Source organism: Trichogramma pretiosum, unplaced genomic scaffold, assembly GCF_000599845.2.
Source record: "Trichogramma pretiosum strain Unisexual culture from Peru unplaced genomic scaffold, Tpre_2.0 scaffold13, whole genome shotgun sequence".
NCBI classification, from domain to species: domain Eukaryota; kingdom Metazoa; phylum Arthropoda; class Insecta; order Hymenoptera; family Trichogrammatidae; genus Trichogramma; species Trichogramma pretiosum.
Window position 1 is genome coordinate 2,042,086 of NW_019641606.1, and position 13,676 is coordinate 2,055,761.

The 13,676-nt window shown below is 38.9% G+C and overlaps 3 protein-coding genes across 4 annotated transcripts; all 3 read right to left on the reverse strand.

The window, feature by feature from the left end:
• Positions 1-801: 801 nt before the first annotated feature.
• Positions 802-7,399, reverse strand: LOC106652090 (probable cytochrome P450 6a17). Its single transcript, XM_014370836.2, has 5 exons — positions 6,923-7,399; positions 1,661-2,508; positions 1,367-1,585; positions 1,045-1,296; positions 802-965 (listed from the first exon to the last, which is right to left on the reverse strand). Exons 2-5 carry the CDS (start codon positions 2,505-2,507, stop codon positions 802-804), a joined length of 1,482 nt encoding a protein of 493 aa, XP_014226322.2. The 5' UTR covers position 2,508; positions 6,923-7,399.
• A 102-nt stretch (positions 7,400-7,501) lies between these two features.
• Positions 7,502-10,295, reverse strand: LOC106652089 (probable cytochrome P450 6a17). Its single transcript, XM_014370835.2, has 5 exons — positions 10,126-10,295; positions 8,826-9,685; positions 8,534-8,752; positions 8,218-8,469; positions 7,502-8,138 (listed from the first exon to the last, which is right to left on the reverse strand). Exons 2-5 carry the CDS (start codon positions 9,682-9,684, stop codon positions 7,975-7,977), a joined length of 1,494 nt encoding a protein of 497 aa, XP_014226321.2. The 5' UTR covers position 9,685; positions 10,126-10,295; the 3' UTR covers positions 7,502-7,974.
• Positions 10,296-10,388: 93 nt separating this feature from the next.
• On the reverse strand, positions 10,389-13,008 carry LOC106652088 (probable cytochrome P450 6a14). 2 transcript variants are annotated; one of them, XM_014370834.2, is made up of 5 exons: positions 12,778-13,008; positions 11,803-12,669; positions 11,071-11,292; positions 10,759-11,010; positions 10,389-10,693 (listed from the first exon to the last, which is right to left on the reverse strand). In XM_014370834.2, the coding sequence occupies exons 2-5, from the start codon at positions 12,665-12,667 to the stop codon at positions 10,530-10,532; spliced, it is 1,503 nt and encodes a 500-aa protein (XP_014226320.1). In that variant the 5' UTR covers positions 12,668-12,669; positions 12,778-13,008; the 3' UTR covers positions 10,389-10,529. The 2 variants fall into 2 exon arrangements, with proteins under 2 accessions (XP_014226320.1, XP_014226319.1); XM_014370833.2 differs by having other exon boundaries at positions 11,803-12,678.
• Between the last annotated feature and the right edge of the window lie 668 nt (positions 13,009-13,676).

The window sequence follows — 13,676 nt, forward strand, 5'->3', positions numbered from 1 at the left end:
TGCTTTTTCGGATGCAATATGCGAAAACGAGAATGTTGTGTTGGTCCAATATTACTTTGATCGGTATAATGGGTTTGTTTCTATAGACTCGTTAAAAAATGTTTTGAAAACGAACTTGTCAATATAATTAAAAGAATTATAAAACTGTGCTTGTACTTATACAATTATTTGCATTTTGCCACTTGCAGATTGGGGGCTCTCGTCATCTAGCGGCGGAGGCTGACTTTAATAATGATTAAATTTACTCAAAAATGAATCAGTATTAAACGTAAATTTTTAATTATAATGATTTAATAAAAAATCTTTTTTGTTCACATTTGTATCAAAATTAATGTATATGGTTGAACTTTCTTGCATTTCTTGTGCAGCTTGGTAGTTAAAATGCTAAACGTTTGGTGGATAGTTTTTGGCAAAAAAAGGAACGTTAGAATGACTATAGCTATATGACACTTCATTCTTGCTCTTTCGCTTTGTTCATCTTAACGCGCCGAAAAACCTAAAAAATCGTGTGTATGCTTGTACAAATTAGTATGCTGGCCGCAAAAAAATTGATAACGAATGTAATAATGTAAAAAAATGATGGATTTAATATTTAATATTTAATATTTAATATTTATTAAATAATAATAATATTAATAAATTAATATTAATAATAATATTAATTTTTAATATTTATTTAATATTTATTTATTTAATATTTAATATTTATGGATTTAAGATTAAACGATTTTTCTAATTCGAACTTGGTTCTAGTTATCTATATTATCATTAACAATAATTTGACTATCCTTCATAATACTTTTATACTTTGGAAAATTTCAAAACTATCCCTCCTATCGGAGCTGGAATGAATGACCTTGGATGAACACGATATGGTATGCACGTCTCGCTGCACGGATTCACGCGGAAACTCTTGATCAGAGTAGCTATTCCAATTTTCGTTTGTAAATTGGCGAATCTCAGACCTTCGAATTCAAAATGTAAATAAAAAAATTGATCATAATTGTATTAAATCTTGTAAATTAGATTTTTCATCATTATTACCAATGCAATTGTGCGGTCCATCGCCGAAAGGCAAATAATTCATCGGATGCCTGCTCTTTTGATTTTCCTCGGTGAACCGTTCGGGATCGAACTTTTCGGGATCGGGGTAAATGTCCGCATCGTTGTGTATGGCCCAGACCGGAAACATTATTCGAGTATCTTTCGGTATTGTGACGTCAGTGCCTTTGAAGGTGTAAGAAGTCGCAGCAGCTCTGATTAAAAAGCTGCCCGGTGGATACTTTCTCAAAGTTTCTGAATGCGATAACAAATATAGATAGTATGTAGATACTTTGAATTATTACAGGTATTTTAAAAGCTTTACCTTTGACTACTTGATCCAAATACTTCATTTGCTTGATATTATCGTAAGTAAACTGACCATCCCTTTCGAGGGTATCCCTTATTTCCTGTCTGAGCTTGTCTTGAATCTCTTGATTAAGTGCCAGCTCGTACAATGCATTGCTTATAGTCGTTGACGAAGTCTCAAAGCCAGCGAGGAAAAATATGAGCGTCTGAGCTATCAGCAGGGAGTCTGTCATTTCTGCATAAAGATCATTCTTTCAATATTTGGCTGAAAGAAAAATTAATACAAGTATCATTGATGCTTATAACTCACCGAAATCGTTGAACTTTTCGTTCCTCAAATCCATCAGCAAATCGACGAAGTCGTTTCGTCTCTCCTTGCTGTTCTTCCTGTATTCCATGGTCGCCTTCATCGAGTCAAAAAAAAAGTCGAGGGCTCCATTATACACGAGTGGCCATACAAGACCGTACAATTTCGGCACATACTCGCGCAGCATTCGCCTGAGGACATTCCTCGTGCCGCTGGACATGAGATCGCGACCGGCTTTTCTGAATCCGCTGTCCTCGTCGCCGAGCGAATTGGTGTTAAGACCGAAGGCGCAGACGCCGATCGCGTCGGTGGTGTACTTTGCCGTGAGCTCGATACACTCTATGGGCTCGCCGGTTTCCGCCACCCTCTCCACGTACTTCCCGAAGATTTTCGAACAGTCGATGATCAGGTAAAACATGTCCTTCAATTTTCCCGAGCTGAAGACCGGGGCAAGTTTGTTCCTCAAAGGTCGCCAGCGATTGTGCTTGAGATTCAGCAGATTCTGACTGAAAGGGTCATTGGACTCTCTCGAAATCAGGCCCCGATCGGGAAAGCTGCTGAAGTCCTTGATAAGGACGTCCTTCATGAGGTCAGGATCGCGCATTATGAGCATGGGCATGTTACGGCCGAACGTGCCGACGAACGGTTCCTCCTTATACTCGTCATAGTACTTTTGCATAATCAGGCTGGAATGCATCTTGCCCAGGATGGCGTCCTTGTAGTTGCCGACCAGCGGCAAGGGTGTCGGACCCTTTACACCGAGTTTCTTCCAAAAATTTTTCGTCTTCAGCCATGACAGATACACGTAGGCCAACAACCCCAGGATGATCGCCAGCAAAATTTGAGTCATCCTGGAAAATTTATCGGACAAATTTAGCAACGATATATTCTCATTGCGCATTTATTTGATCAAATATTACTCTTAAAAATAATTTAGCAAGCATCGTTGTTACAGTTTGAATTATGTTATCATTAAGTTCTACGTTTTGTTCTAATAATTTATTAATTATTTTAAATCTAGGTTTTGTCCGTTTTGTCATTTCTTCTCAATTTCGTTACCTTTGATGAATTAATCTTCGAGCCTTTTCACACTACTGATGCCGTGCCCTGCCTGGAAGACATCATTATTTGCTTTGGCATTAGTGCGGGGTTAAAAATGATGCCACTTATTAAACTATGAGAGTTTAAAGTGAAAGCTCGACGCTGCCATTTTTTGCATGTGCATATTTTGGATATCTTCGAAAGGGATAATATTCACAAACTTTTGCGAAGGTAGAGCGTAGGCATTATTTTAGCTTGGCCAACTCGGCATGTAAAATGAAGCAGCCATGCGCATGTAAATGAGTCAAAAAAGAGCACATGGTATTTGAAATCATCATTGATCATTTCGGTCAAATGATGCAACAAAGATAGCTCGAATATTGAATATTCAAATCGTGATACGTTCCTATTTTACTCAATGTAAAGCAAAAGAATGAATCAATTCAAAAAAGATCTCCATGACAACGAGAGAGAAGGCGCAACAATGGTAACGAAAACGAGGCAGATCTTTATCGTTCGAGCTTAACGAGAGTTTGATTTTGACAATAAACATTTGAGTTCACTTATTTATTTTCATACAATCGTGCCATCCAACATTATACTCAACCCGCGCATGAATTGTCAAACTCAAATGCTTATCTTTTCAGTCACACTTATACTTTTCGGCAACAAGCAAATATTTCACATAACACAAAAAGCATGTATGTGCCGACGCGATATTCTACATATCAGTCAACAGCTGTTTTGAGTCAATCTCGCAATCACGCTTTATAATTGATATTGAGATAATAATTACACGTCATGCGTGTGCACTCGACAAACGTGCACTGATTGAAACATCGTCCGTTTATCAAAAACGGGGCTGTTCCTACAGCCGAGACAAGTCCGATTTGGTCCCGTTGTTGACAAGCGGACGATATTTCTATTGCTGTGGATTACTTAACTATCGCAACCGAACGAAATGACATATCCATGTAGTAACCGATAGAAAAACAGACATCGATTTCTTATTTTCTACGATACTAACTTTTCAATGTTTACTATAATACAGCGATGCAGCGGAGACGACGACGCTTGGACAGCACGTTACAGACATCCGGCCGAGAACTTGAATGAGAGAACTCGTCTCGGCAATTGCGCACTAAACACTGAATTATCATTAAAATATACATGGCAAACAGCAAGAGTATAGTATTGTTGCGGCTGGCCCATAACGGACCGGTATACACGTATATATATGGCCGATTCTCTGTGAAATCGATTGGTCAAAAAAATTTTTTTTCTGCAAATATGAAAAACTTGTTGTATTTGATGTCAGAAATGTCCCCAAATTTTATTAGAATTTTTGGGGCCTTCTATGACACTTTTTCAGAGGCCCAAAGTTGGCCATTTTAGGGTTTTTTTGAAATTCATGAAAAATCACAAATATTAAAATAATTCCTGGATTAAAGTAGAATGATTCAAAAGTAAAAGTGCCCAGCAACTTTTTTGTTGGAAATTGTCCAAATTTTCAGAAAAAAAATATGCCAAAGTGATTGGAGCCACCCAAAGAGAGCATAGTGGGAAAACATAAAAAAAAAACATAAAACAAGAAATCTACTCGAGTTCGAACCGGACTTTCATTTCCTAAACTATGTAAAAAGCTTCCCAAAGATGTCAACTAATGCCTGATAAAGTTTTGTAATGGGTCTTAAAGTTTAACGCAATGTAGACAACAATGTGTGGCGAAAAACATGCAAAAAAGGCCTGAAAATGGCTGTTTTTGGTGATTTTAGGCATTTTGGGCCTATTTTTGACCTTTTTTGCATGTTTTTCGCCACACATTGTTGTCTACATTGCGTTAAACTTTAAGACCCATTACAAAACTTTATCAGGCAGTAGTTGACATCTTTGGGAAGCTTTTTACATAGTTTAGGAAATGAAAGTCCGGTTCGAACTCGATTAGATTTCATCATTTATGTCCCTTTGGCAGTTTTTTTGCTTTACACTTACCTAGATTGTTCCAATCACTTTGGCATATTTTTTTTCTGAAAATTTGGACAATTTCCAACAAAAAAGTTGCTGGGCACTTTTACTTTTGAATCATTCTACTTTAATCCAGGAATTATTTTAATATTTGTGATTTTTCATGAATTTCAAAAAAACCCTAAAATGGCCAACTTTGGGCCTCTGAAAAAGTGTCATAGAAGGCCCCAAAAATTCTAATAAAATTTGGGGACATTTCTGACATCAAATACAACAAGTTTTTCATATTTGCAGAAAAAAAATTTTTTTGACCAATCGATTTCACAGAGAATCGGCCATATACCTATGGCTAAATTTCGCGCAGACGGCGGGTCGCGGTAAAAGTACGCGTAAGCGCGTACATAGACATAATTCCGGTATGAGTGTGTGCGGGCGTAAGCGAGAGCGCACACGTCGATACCTCGGCATGGTTGTTTGTGCGCGCGTCAACAAGAGCACACACACACACACACACATAGACACCTCGGTATGGATATTTGCGAGCGCACGTAAGCGAGAGCACACACACACACGCACACACAGGCCGGCTTGCTCGTGCGGGAGACTGCTGAACACTATAATTGCGGGTGTGAAGACGCGCGCGCGAACTGAAACGCGAAAACCGTTGTATCGCGTAAGTAACTCATTAGCCAAGGGACATGCAGATTCGTAGAAGATCACATGCACACATATGTCAACGGCCATTACGGCTCGAGTACATGCAATCAACGACAAACGTGGATATGGACTAGAAGCTGGAGCAAAATCCGAGAGGCGGCGAACGGTCGCTGACAAAGATCGTAGGTCTTACAGGGAGCCAAGTGCGATCGCGAGCATGGACGAACGAATCTATTTGCCGGTATACTTTGAGCGTCTTGCGGGCTTTATCAGGATGCGCCGATTAGACGTAAGGTACTTGACCCAGCACGAATCTGAACCCAAGCGTAGAGTGACATCTCTGCTGAACACATGCTAGCGGTTCACTGGGCTAGGAAAAGTGGAAGATCTGCCGAAAAATCTAGTATATATACTGAGCCAAAAACCAGCGTCGCGACAGAGCTGTCCTAAACTCAAACTAGGCCGAAGCTATATCGGCTCCAATTCAAAATTACTTATCGCGACTTAGCCAAAACGAATCTAAAAAATATCGACACTTGGTCGAATTTTCAGTTAGCATCAACGCGTCTATCACTTGTTACAGTTAAAGTAGAGTCATTGTAAAGCTAAAGTAAATGTACATAATTAATCTGCAAGTGTCAGTAAAGTGAAAGTAAATTCATTAAGCAAATAGATGATTAAAACCAACCATAACAGTATGAACAGCGAATGCCGCGAGTCGATACCACCACCCAAGCGCACAAGTACAAGAAGTAGCGGCTGCTACAGGGGCAATTACTAGTTCAGATCAATTTTTGATTGAGACGTAAATGGGGGAGATTACGATATTCATAGTCCCGCGCTTTTATAGAAGATTTGGATGTTGCTCTGTAGTGTAATGAAAAAAAGGAAAGTACTTAAAGTAAACAACCGAATAAAAATGAGAAATCATGCAGGAAACGACTCAGCTGGGTCACTCGGGAATTACTGGAATCTGTTTTGTATAGGTGCAAACTGCGGGTGCACGAGCTAAGGTGAGTCCGATGCCGGGCGTGGAGTGGTCAAGGGGGCGAAGTCTGCACTGGGGAATTGGGGGAGGGGAGGCAAGCCTCCACACAGGAAAAAATACACATGAACACAGATGAAAATACACCTTTTTAAAAAGATACTCATTTATTGAAAAATAAAGTTGAATTTTAAAAATTATTATCGTCAAAATTCGGATCTGATCATTCTCTTCGATGGCATTAAGAATATCTTCAGTATCAGAGGCCATATTAATTTTCAATTGCGGCTATTTTGGAGGAAAGAGGAATTCCTTTTATTCAGAAGGTGAACATTTAGGGGGATCGATTTTTCTAATCGTTAGGCCTTCCTTGAATTCTCCGTCGACTATGTCCGGGTATACTGCCAATGTATCGACGAGAAATAGCATAATCTGCGATTTCAAATAATTCTGGTATTTGCTCAAATTAACATTGCCATAAATATATTATAAGGCCACTTATTCATGCAGCAGTCGTTATTTTTCCAACAATTTATTTTGATTTTAGATAGACCTAAACCTAGAACTTTTTCTTTCATCCCACTGTAATTTGGACTACCGAAAACTTGTATACATACCGAACACTTTTACGAATCTTTCTTGCTCTCTCGTATTGTTCATCTTTTAGCGATCGCTTGCCATCGTGATTAGCTCTTCTATAGCGGCGCCGTTACTATAGCGGTTTGTATCGCGACTTAAATTCATTCTCTATCTTGTGTAATTGGCAACTTGGAATCACTTTTCCGGGATTTCGTAAGAAAATGATTATTGGTAACTTAGCGACAATTGGTATACTTGATTGTAAACTTAGCAAATGACTTATATTTATATATAATTATTTTACTTTCACACTTGCAGATTCACAAATAATGCTACTTGCCATCTAGCGGCGAAGGCTTACAGTTGTATAATCAATCTGAAGACAGGTCAAAAATTTTTTAACATGTTATATATTGTCATTTTTAAGTAATTTAAAAGTGCTTAATATTTTCATAACATAAGTGTAAAAGAAAAATCGCTAAAAACAGGAAAATTAATGTTAGTGAATTTTAAAACATCTTGAATTACCATTTCTTTTGAGCATTCTCTGATTCATTGAGCTCTCTTATTTCTCACGAAAATTCATTTGTTGGCAAAAATTCAAACACAAAAGCATCTAATTTAACTCTATTGATATTTAATATTTTCATCGATTACGTACGTAAGAGACAGTATATAATACATATTGACATTTCAAGAGCGTGATAAGCTCAAGATGATGAACAGTTTAATATTTTAAATTTATATGTACAATAGTTTTTTCAGTTACGTGGATTCAAAGCAAAAATATTTTTAAAATTTATTACCTGAATTTGAACTGAATTTGACTGAGAATATTGAAATCTGATATAAAATTGCAAGTAGATTTGATGAATTATATTAAAAAGCTACCATTAACAACGAGTATCAATAAAGTAAACAACAATGAAGTAAATACCTTACACAGCCATTTGTGTGCTTAAAAAAATTAATAACAATTGTAATTATATAAAAAAATGATGGATTTAAGTTTAAACGATTTTTCTAATTTAAACTGCATTCTAGTTATCTATAATCATTAACGAAAATTTGACTATCCTTCGTAATACTTTCATACTTTGGAAAATTTCAAAACTATCCCTCCTATCGGAGCTGGAATGAATGACCTTGGATGAACGCGATAAGGTATGCACGTCTCGCTGCACGGATTCACACGGAAACTCTTGATCAGAGTGGCTATTCCGATTTTCGTTTGATAATTGGCGAATCTCAGACCTTTAAATTCAAAATGTAAATAAAAAAATAGATCATAATTGTATTAAATCTTGTAAATTAGATTTTTCATCATTATTACCAATGCAATTGTGCGGTCCATCGCCGAAAGGCAAATAATTCATCGAATGCCTGCTCTTTTGATTTTCCTCGGTGAACCGTTCGGGATCGAACTTTTCGGGCTCGGGATAAATGTCCGCATCGTTGTGTATGGCCCAGACGGGCAGCATCACTCGTGTATCTTTCGGTATTGTGACGTCAGTACCATTGAAGGTGTATGAAGTCGCAGCAGCTCTAATTAAAAAGCTGCCCGGTGGATACTTTCTCAAAGTTTCTAAATGCGATAACGAAAATACTTTGAATACTTTGAATTGTTACAGGTATTTTAAAAACTTTACCTTTGACTACTTGATCCAAATACTTCATGTGCTTGATATTATCGTAAGTAAACTGACCATCCCTTTCGAGGGTATCCCTTATTTCCTGTCTGAGCTTGTCTTGTATCTCTTGATTAAGTGCCAGCTCGTACAATGCATTGCTTATAGTCGTTGACGAAGTCTCAAAGCCAGCGAGGAAAAATATGAGCGTCTGAGCTATCAGTAGGGAGTCTGTCATTTCTGCAAAAAGATGATTCTTTCAATACATGGCTGAAAAAAATTGACAGAAGTATTATCGATAACTGTAACTCACCAAAATCGTTGAACTTTTCGTTCTTCAGATCCATCAACAGGTCAACGAAGTCGTTCCGTCTCTCCTTACTGTTCGTTCGATGCTCCATGGTCGCCTTCATCGAGTCGACGAAAAAGTCGAGGGCTCCATTGTACACGAGTGGCCGTAAAAGTCCGTACAATTTTGGGGCCCACTCGCGCAACATCCGCCTGAGGACGTTTTTCGTACCATTGGACATGAGATCGCGACCGGCTTTTCTGAAGCCACCATCTTCATCACCTAATGAATTAGTGTTCAAGCCAAAAGCGCATACACCGATGGCATCTGTGGTGTACTTGGCCGTGAGCTCGCGACACTCTATGGACTCGCCGCTCTCCGCCACCCTCTCCACGTACTTCTCGAAGAGTTTCGAGCAGTCGGTGATCAGGTAAAACATGTCCTTCAATTTTCCCGAGCTGAAGACTGGGGCGAGCTTGTTTCTGAGCGGTCGCCAGCGCTTGTGCTCAAGATTCAGCAGATTCTGACTGAAGGGGTCGTCGGACTCGCTCGAGACCAGGCCCCGATCGGGAAAGCTGCTGAAGTCCTTGATCAGCACGTCTTTGATGAGATCGGGGTCACGCACTATCAGCATAGGCGTGTTGCGCCCGAACGTGCCAACGAACGGCTCCTGTTTATACTCGTCGTAGTATTTTTTGATGATCAGGGCGAAGTGCATCTTGCCCAGGATGGCGTCCTTGTAGTTGCCGACCAGCGGCAAGGGTGTGGGGCCCTTGACGCCAAGTTTCTTCCAGAAATTTTTCGTCTTCAACCATGACAGATACACATAGGCCAGCAATCCCAGGATGATCGCCAGCAAAATTTGAGATACCATTCCAGTCATCCTGGAACATTTATCGGATGAATTTAGCAACGTCATATTTTCATTACACTTTTATTTGATCAATTATTACTCTTAAAAATAACTTAGCAAGCATCATGTCATCCTTCAATTTATTGAACCCGCGCATGAATTGTCAAACTTAAAATCTTATCTTTGCAGGCTCACTTATACTTTTTATATTTCACATAACATCGAAATCATGCGTACCGATATACTACATTAATCAGTCAAATGCTCTGAGTCACTCTCCCAATCACGCTTCATAATTGATATCGAGATAATAATTACACGTTATATGTGTGCGCTTGACACACGTGGATTACATAACTATCGCAATCAAACGAAATGACATAACTCGTACTTCATTCGAAACAAACCTAAAATTCATCTAATAACCGATAGAAGTACTGACATTTATTTCTTATTCTCTATAATACTAACTTTCAATGTTTACTATAGCAGCAATGCAGCAGCGACAACGACGCTTGGACAGCACGTTACAGACATCCGGCCGAGAACTTGAATGAGAGAACTCGCCTCGGCAATTGCGCACTAAACACTGAATCATCATTCATAATATACGTAGCGAACAGCACGATCATAGTATGAAGAGCTATAGTGCCACGAGTAGATGCCACCAACCGAGCTCACGAGTACGACGAGTAGCGGTTGCTGCAGGGGCGATTGCTAGTTCGGATAAATTTTTAAATGAGAAGGAAATGTTAACATGTGTTAATGGTTGTAGTTTTACTGTTTTATCAATGTTTGTCTTACAAATGTTTTTTACAGATTACTATGTAAAAAATATTAACAATGCCAATATTTTGACAAATCGAATCAACGATCTATATTTTGGACAATTTCAAATGAATTCCTCCGATAGGCGATGGTACGAGCGATCTGGGCTCTACTATATAGGGGATGCACGTTTTGTCGCAAACCTCTAATTTGAACTTATTAATAACGACGATGATACCAATTTTCGTTTGATAATTTGCGAATCGAGAGCCTGTAAAATATATTCAGTATCATATACATTTTGGAGAAAAAAATTTTTTTACAAATTTTTTTTACCAATGCAATTATGAGGACCATCCCCGAATGGTAAATAATTCATGGGGTGTCTGCTCTTTTCGTTTTCCTCGCTGAAACGCTCTGGATCGTACTTTTCGGGATCGGGATAAATTTTCGGATCTCGTTGAATCGCCCAGACTGGAATCATAATTGTGACGTCCTTTGGAATTTGAACTTTCTTGGCGGAGAAGGTATAAGACGCGCCTGATTTTCTTACTAGAACACTACCCGGAGGATATTTCCGTAAAGTTTCTGAAAATTAAATAATCGATAAAGTTATAAAAATATATTTTCCACAATTTCTGTACCAACCTTTCATAACCATATCCAAGTATTTCATCTTTTTAATGCCATCGTACGTCAACTTTCCATCATTATTTTTTATTTCCTCCTGAATTTCCGCCCTAAGCTTATTTTGAATATCAGGGTTTAAAGCTAATTCGTAAAATGTGTTACTGATGGTCGTGGCAGAGGTTTCGAATCCAGCGGCAAAGAATACCAGGGCTTGGCCAGCTAAGAATTTTTCATCAAAATCTGCAAACAAAATTGAAATGTTGTTTGCAGTAACAGGGTCAAAATTTGGAGCCAGGTAGCAAATCACCCCAAGTTCTTTATTCTATCTAAAGAAAAATTATTTCACGATCATTTTTCTTAAAGGAAAAATTAAATCACGATTTGCTGTATAAGTACAAGTCACTTGTTTCAATTGTAGAAAACTCACAAAATCAAATACGCGCCATTTAGAAACTATTGCGCTAACTATGATTTGAGATTTCCTTATAACAGAAGGAAGGGGAGGAGACATTGTATTTTACTTGGTATCTGAAGTTACGCAAACTTTTACACTGATGAGCTCGAGTAGGAGAAAAAAATATAAGAGTTATAAGGAGACATGTTATAAGGAGACAAAACCGGTACAGAATGTATGTAACATTTTTAACTGCACATCGAAGTGAACCGAATTGACACTTCCAAATGGTATCTATTCATTTTAAATATTGATAGAATAATCAAAATTTCAATTTAAAAAAAGGTATTACGTACCGATATTTTTCAACTTATCAGGCTGAGCTTGTATATCCATCAAAATATCCACGAAATCGTTCCTCCGCACTCCGTTCTTTTTACGATAATCTATCGTCTCCTTGGTCGATCGAGCGAAAAACAAAACTGCCCTGCTGTACTTGAAAGGCCCGAGCAATTCATAAATCTTCGGCACGAATTCTTGCAGGGTCCTCCTGGCCACGTTGGCGAAGTTCGTCTCGAACAGTTCGCGGCCGCACTTGCGGAACTCGCTGTTCTCGTCGTCCAGCGACTTGGTGTCGAGTCCGAAGGCGCAGACGCCGATCGACTGGGTGGTGAACTTGGCCGCGAGCTCGCGACACTCGATCGTGCCGCGATCGACGACGTTCTTCACGATGTACCTCTCGAAGTGATTGGCGCAGTCGGTCATCAGGTAGAACATCTCGCGCAGCTTGCCCGAGGTGAAGGCCGGCGACAGTTTGTTTCTCAGAGGTCGCCAGCGCTCGTGCTCGAGATTGACCAGATTCTGATTGAGAGGATCCTTGTCCTTGTTAACGTACAGGCCACGATTCGAGAACACGTTGAAGTCCTTGATGAGGACGTCCTTGATGCAGTCCGGATCCTTGAGGATGAGAATCGGCTTGCCCCGAGGCGCGAACATGCCGATCATCGGTTCACCCGGGTAGGCGTCGTAGAATTTTTTCACCAGCAGAGCGATGTGAGCTTTTCCAAAGAGGATGTCCTTGAAATTGCCGAATAGAGCTTGCGGTTGCGGTCCGACGACGCCGCGTTTTTTCCAGAAGTCGAAATTAGACGTTAGGTAATAGTGAATACCGAGAACGGCTATGCCGACTAGCGTCAAGATTTCGAGTATGCCCGGCGCCATAGCTGCAGTCGCTTAAATTAAAAATAATTTATAGAATTTCTAATAAATATTATTAAATTAATATATTTTGTTTTGATAGAATGTTGAAGTTGAAAACTTGAAATACCCACCGGAGTAAAGCACGTCAATCGATCACGATTAATCAATAATTACTGCATTATACACTAGACTGGATAAGTGTTTAATCTCTGTGCAGAATATAATCACAACAACGCTATTTATAACATTAAATATTAAATATAGTAGACGATAAACGTCGTCGCGCCGCGTGGGAGTGTATGTAAGCAAGAGTGAACTGAGCCGTCCCGTCGGTTCGCAGCGAGCGAGTCCAAGTGTCATGTGTTTTTGTCGGCTGCTGCGATATAGGAAATATACACTCTGCAGTCTGCAGAAAACAAACGGGTTTGATGATGATGGTACGTCATCGTAATAGTGCAGCTGCAGCGAAGTATGACGAGCATTAAAACCGGCGATGATGTTTGAATCTACGCCGTTTTTCCCGATGTTAATTTTCGTATTTGCATAAAAGAACGAGGATAATATATTTTTTGTTGAGGTTTGTGTGGTTTCGATTAATGAAGATCGGACGTTTAATAGTTTTAGTAACTCAAATTTTATTTTTAAAATTAAACATGACGATAATAATACATGATAATCGGTTTACAATTAATAATAAAAGTCTTGAAAGAGCAGTTGAATACTATAAAAAGTACAACTATGTAAATCTGCTTCGATACAACAAAATAACCAACTATGAAGTTTTTCCTCGACTCCTCTCTATTTCACATCTACGTAGTACTCTCTGGGATAAAACTTCAAAGCAAAAATTGGTCGATGAGATAATGGTGGGTACACTGCGGTACGTGAGTAAAAGAATTTTTTTTTAATTATTTTTTACAACAATCGTAACATCGATTCTAACGTTCTATTCATTAATCGTGAATCTACGAATTATAAGTTATAGAGATGCAAGGCAACTAAATGCAACTTGTCAGAAGCGGGTTTACAA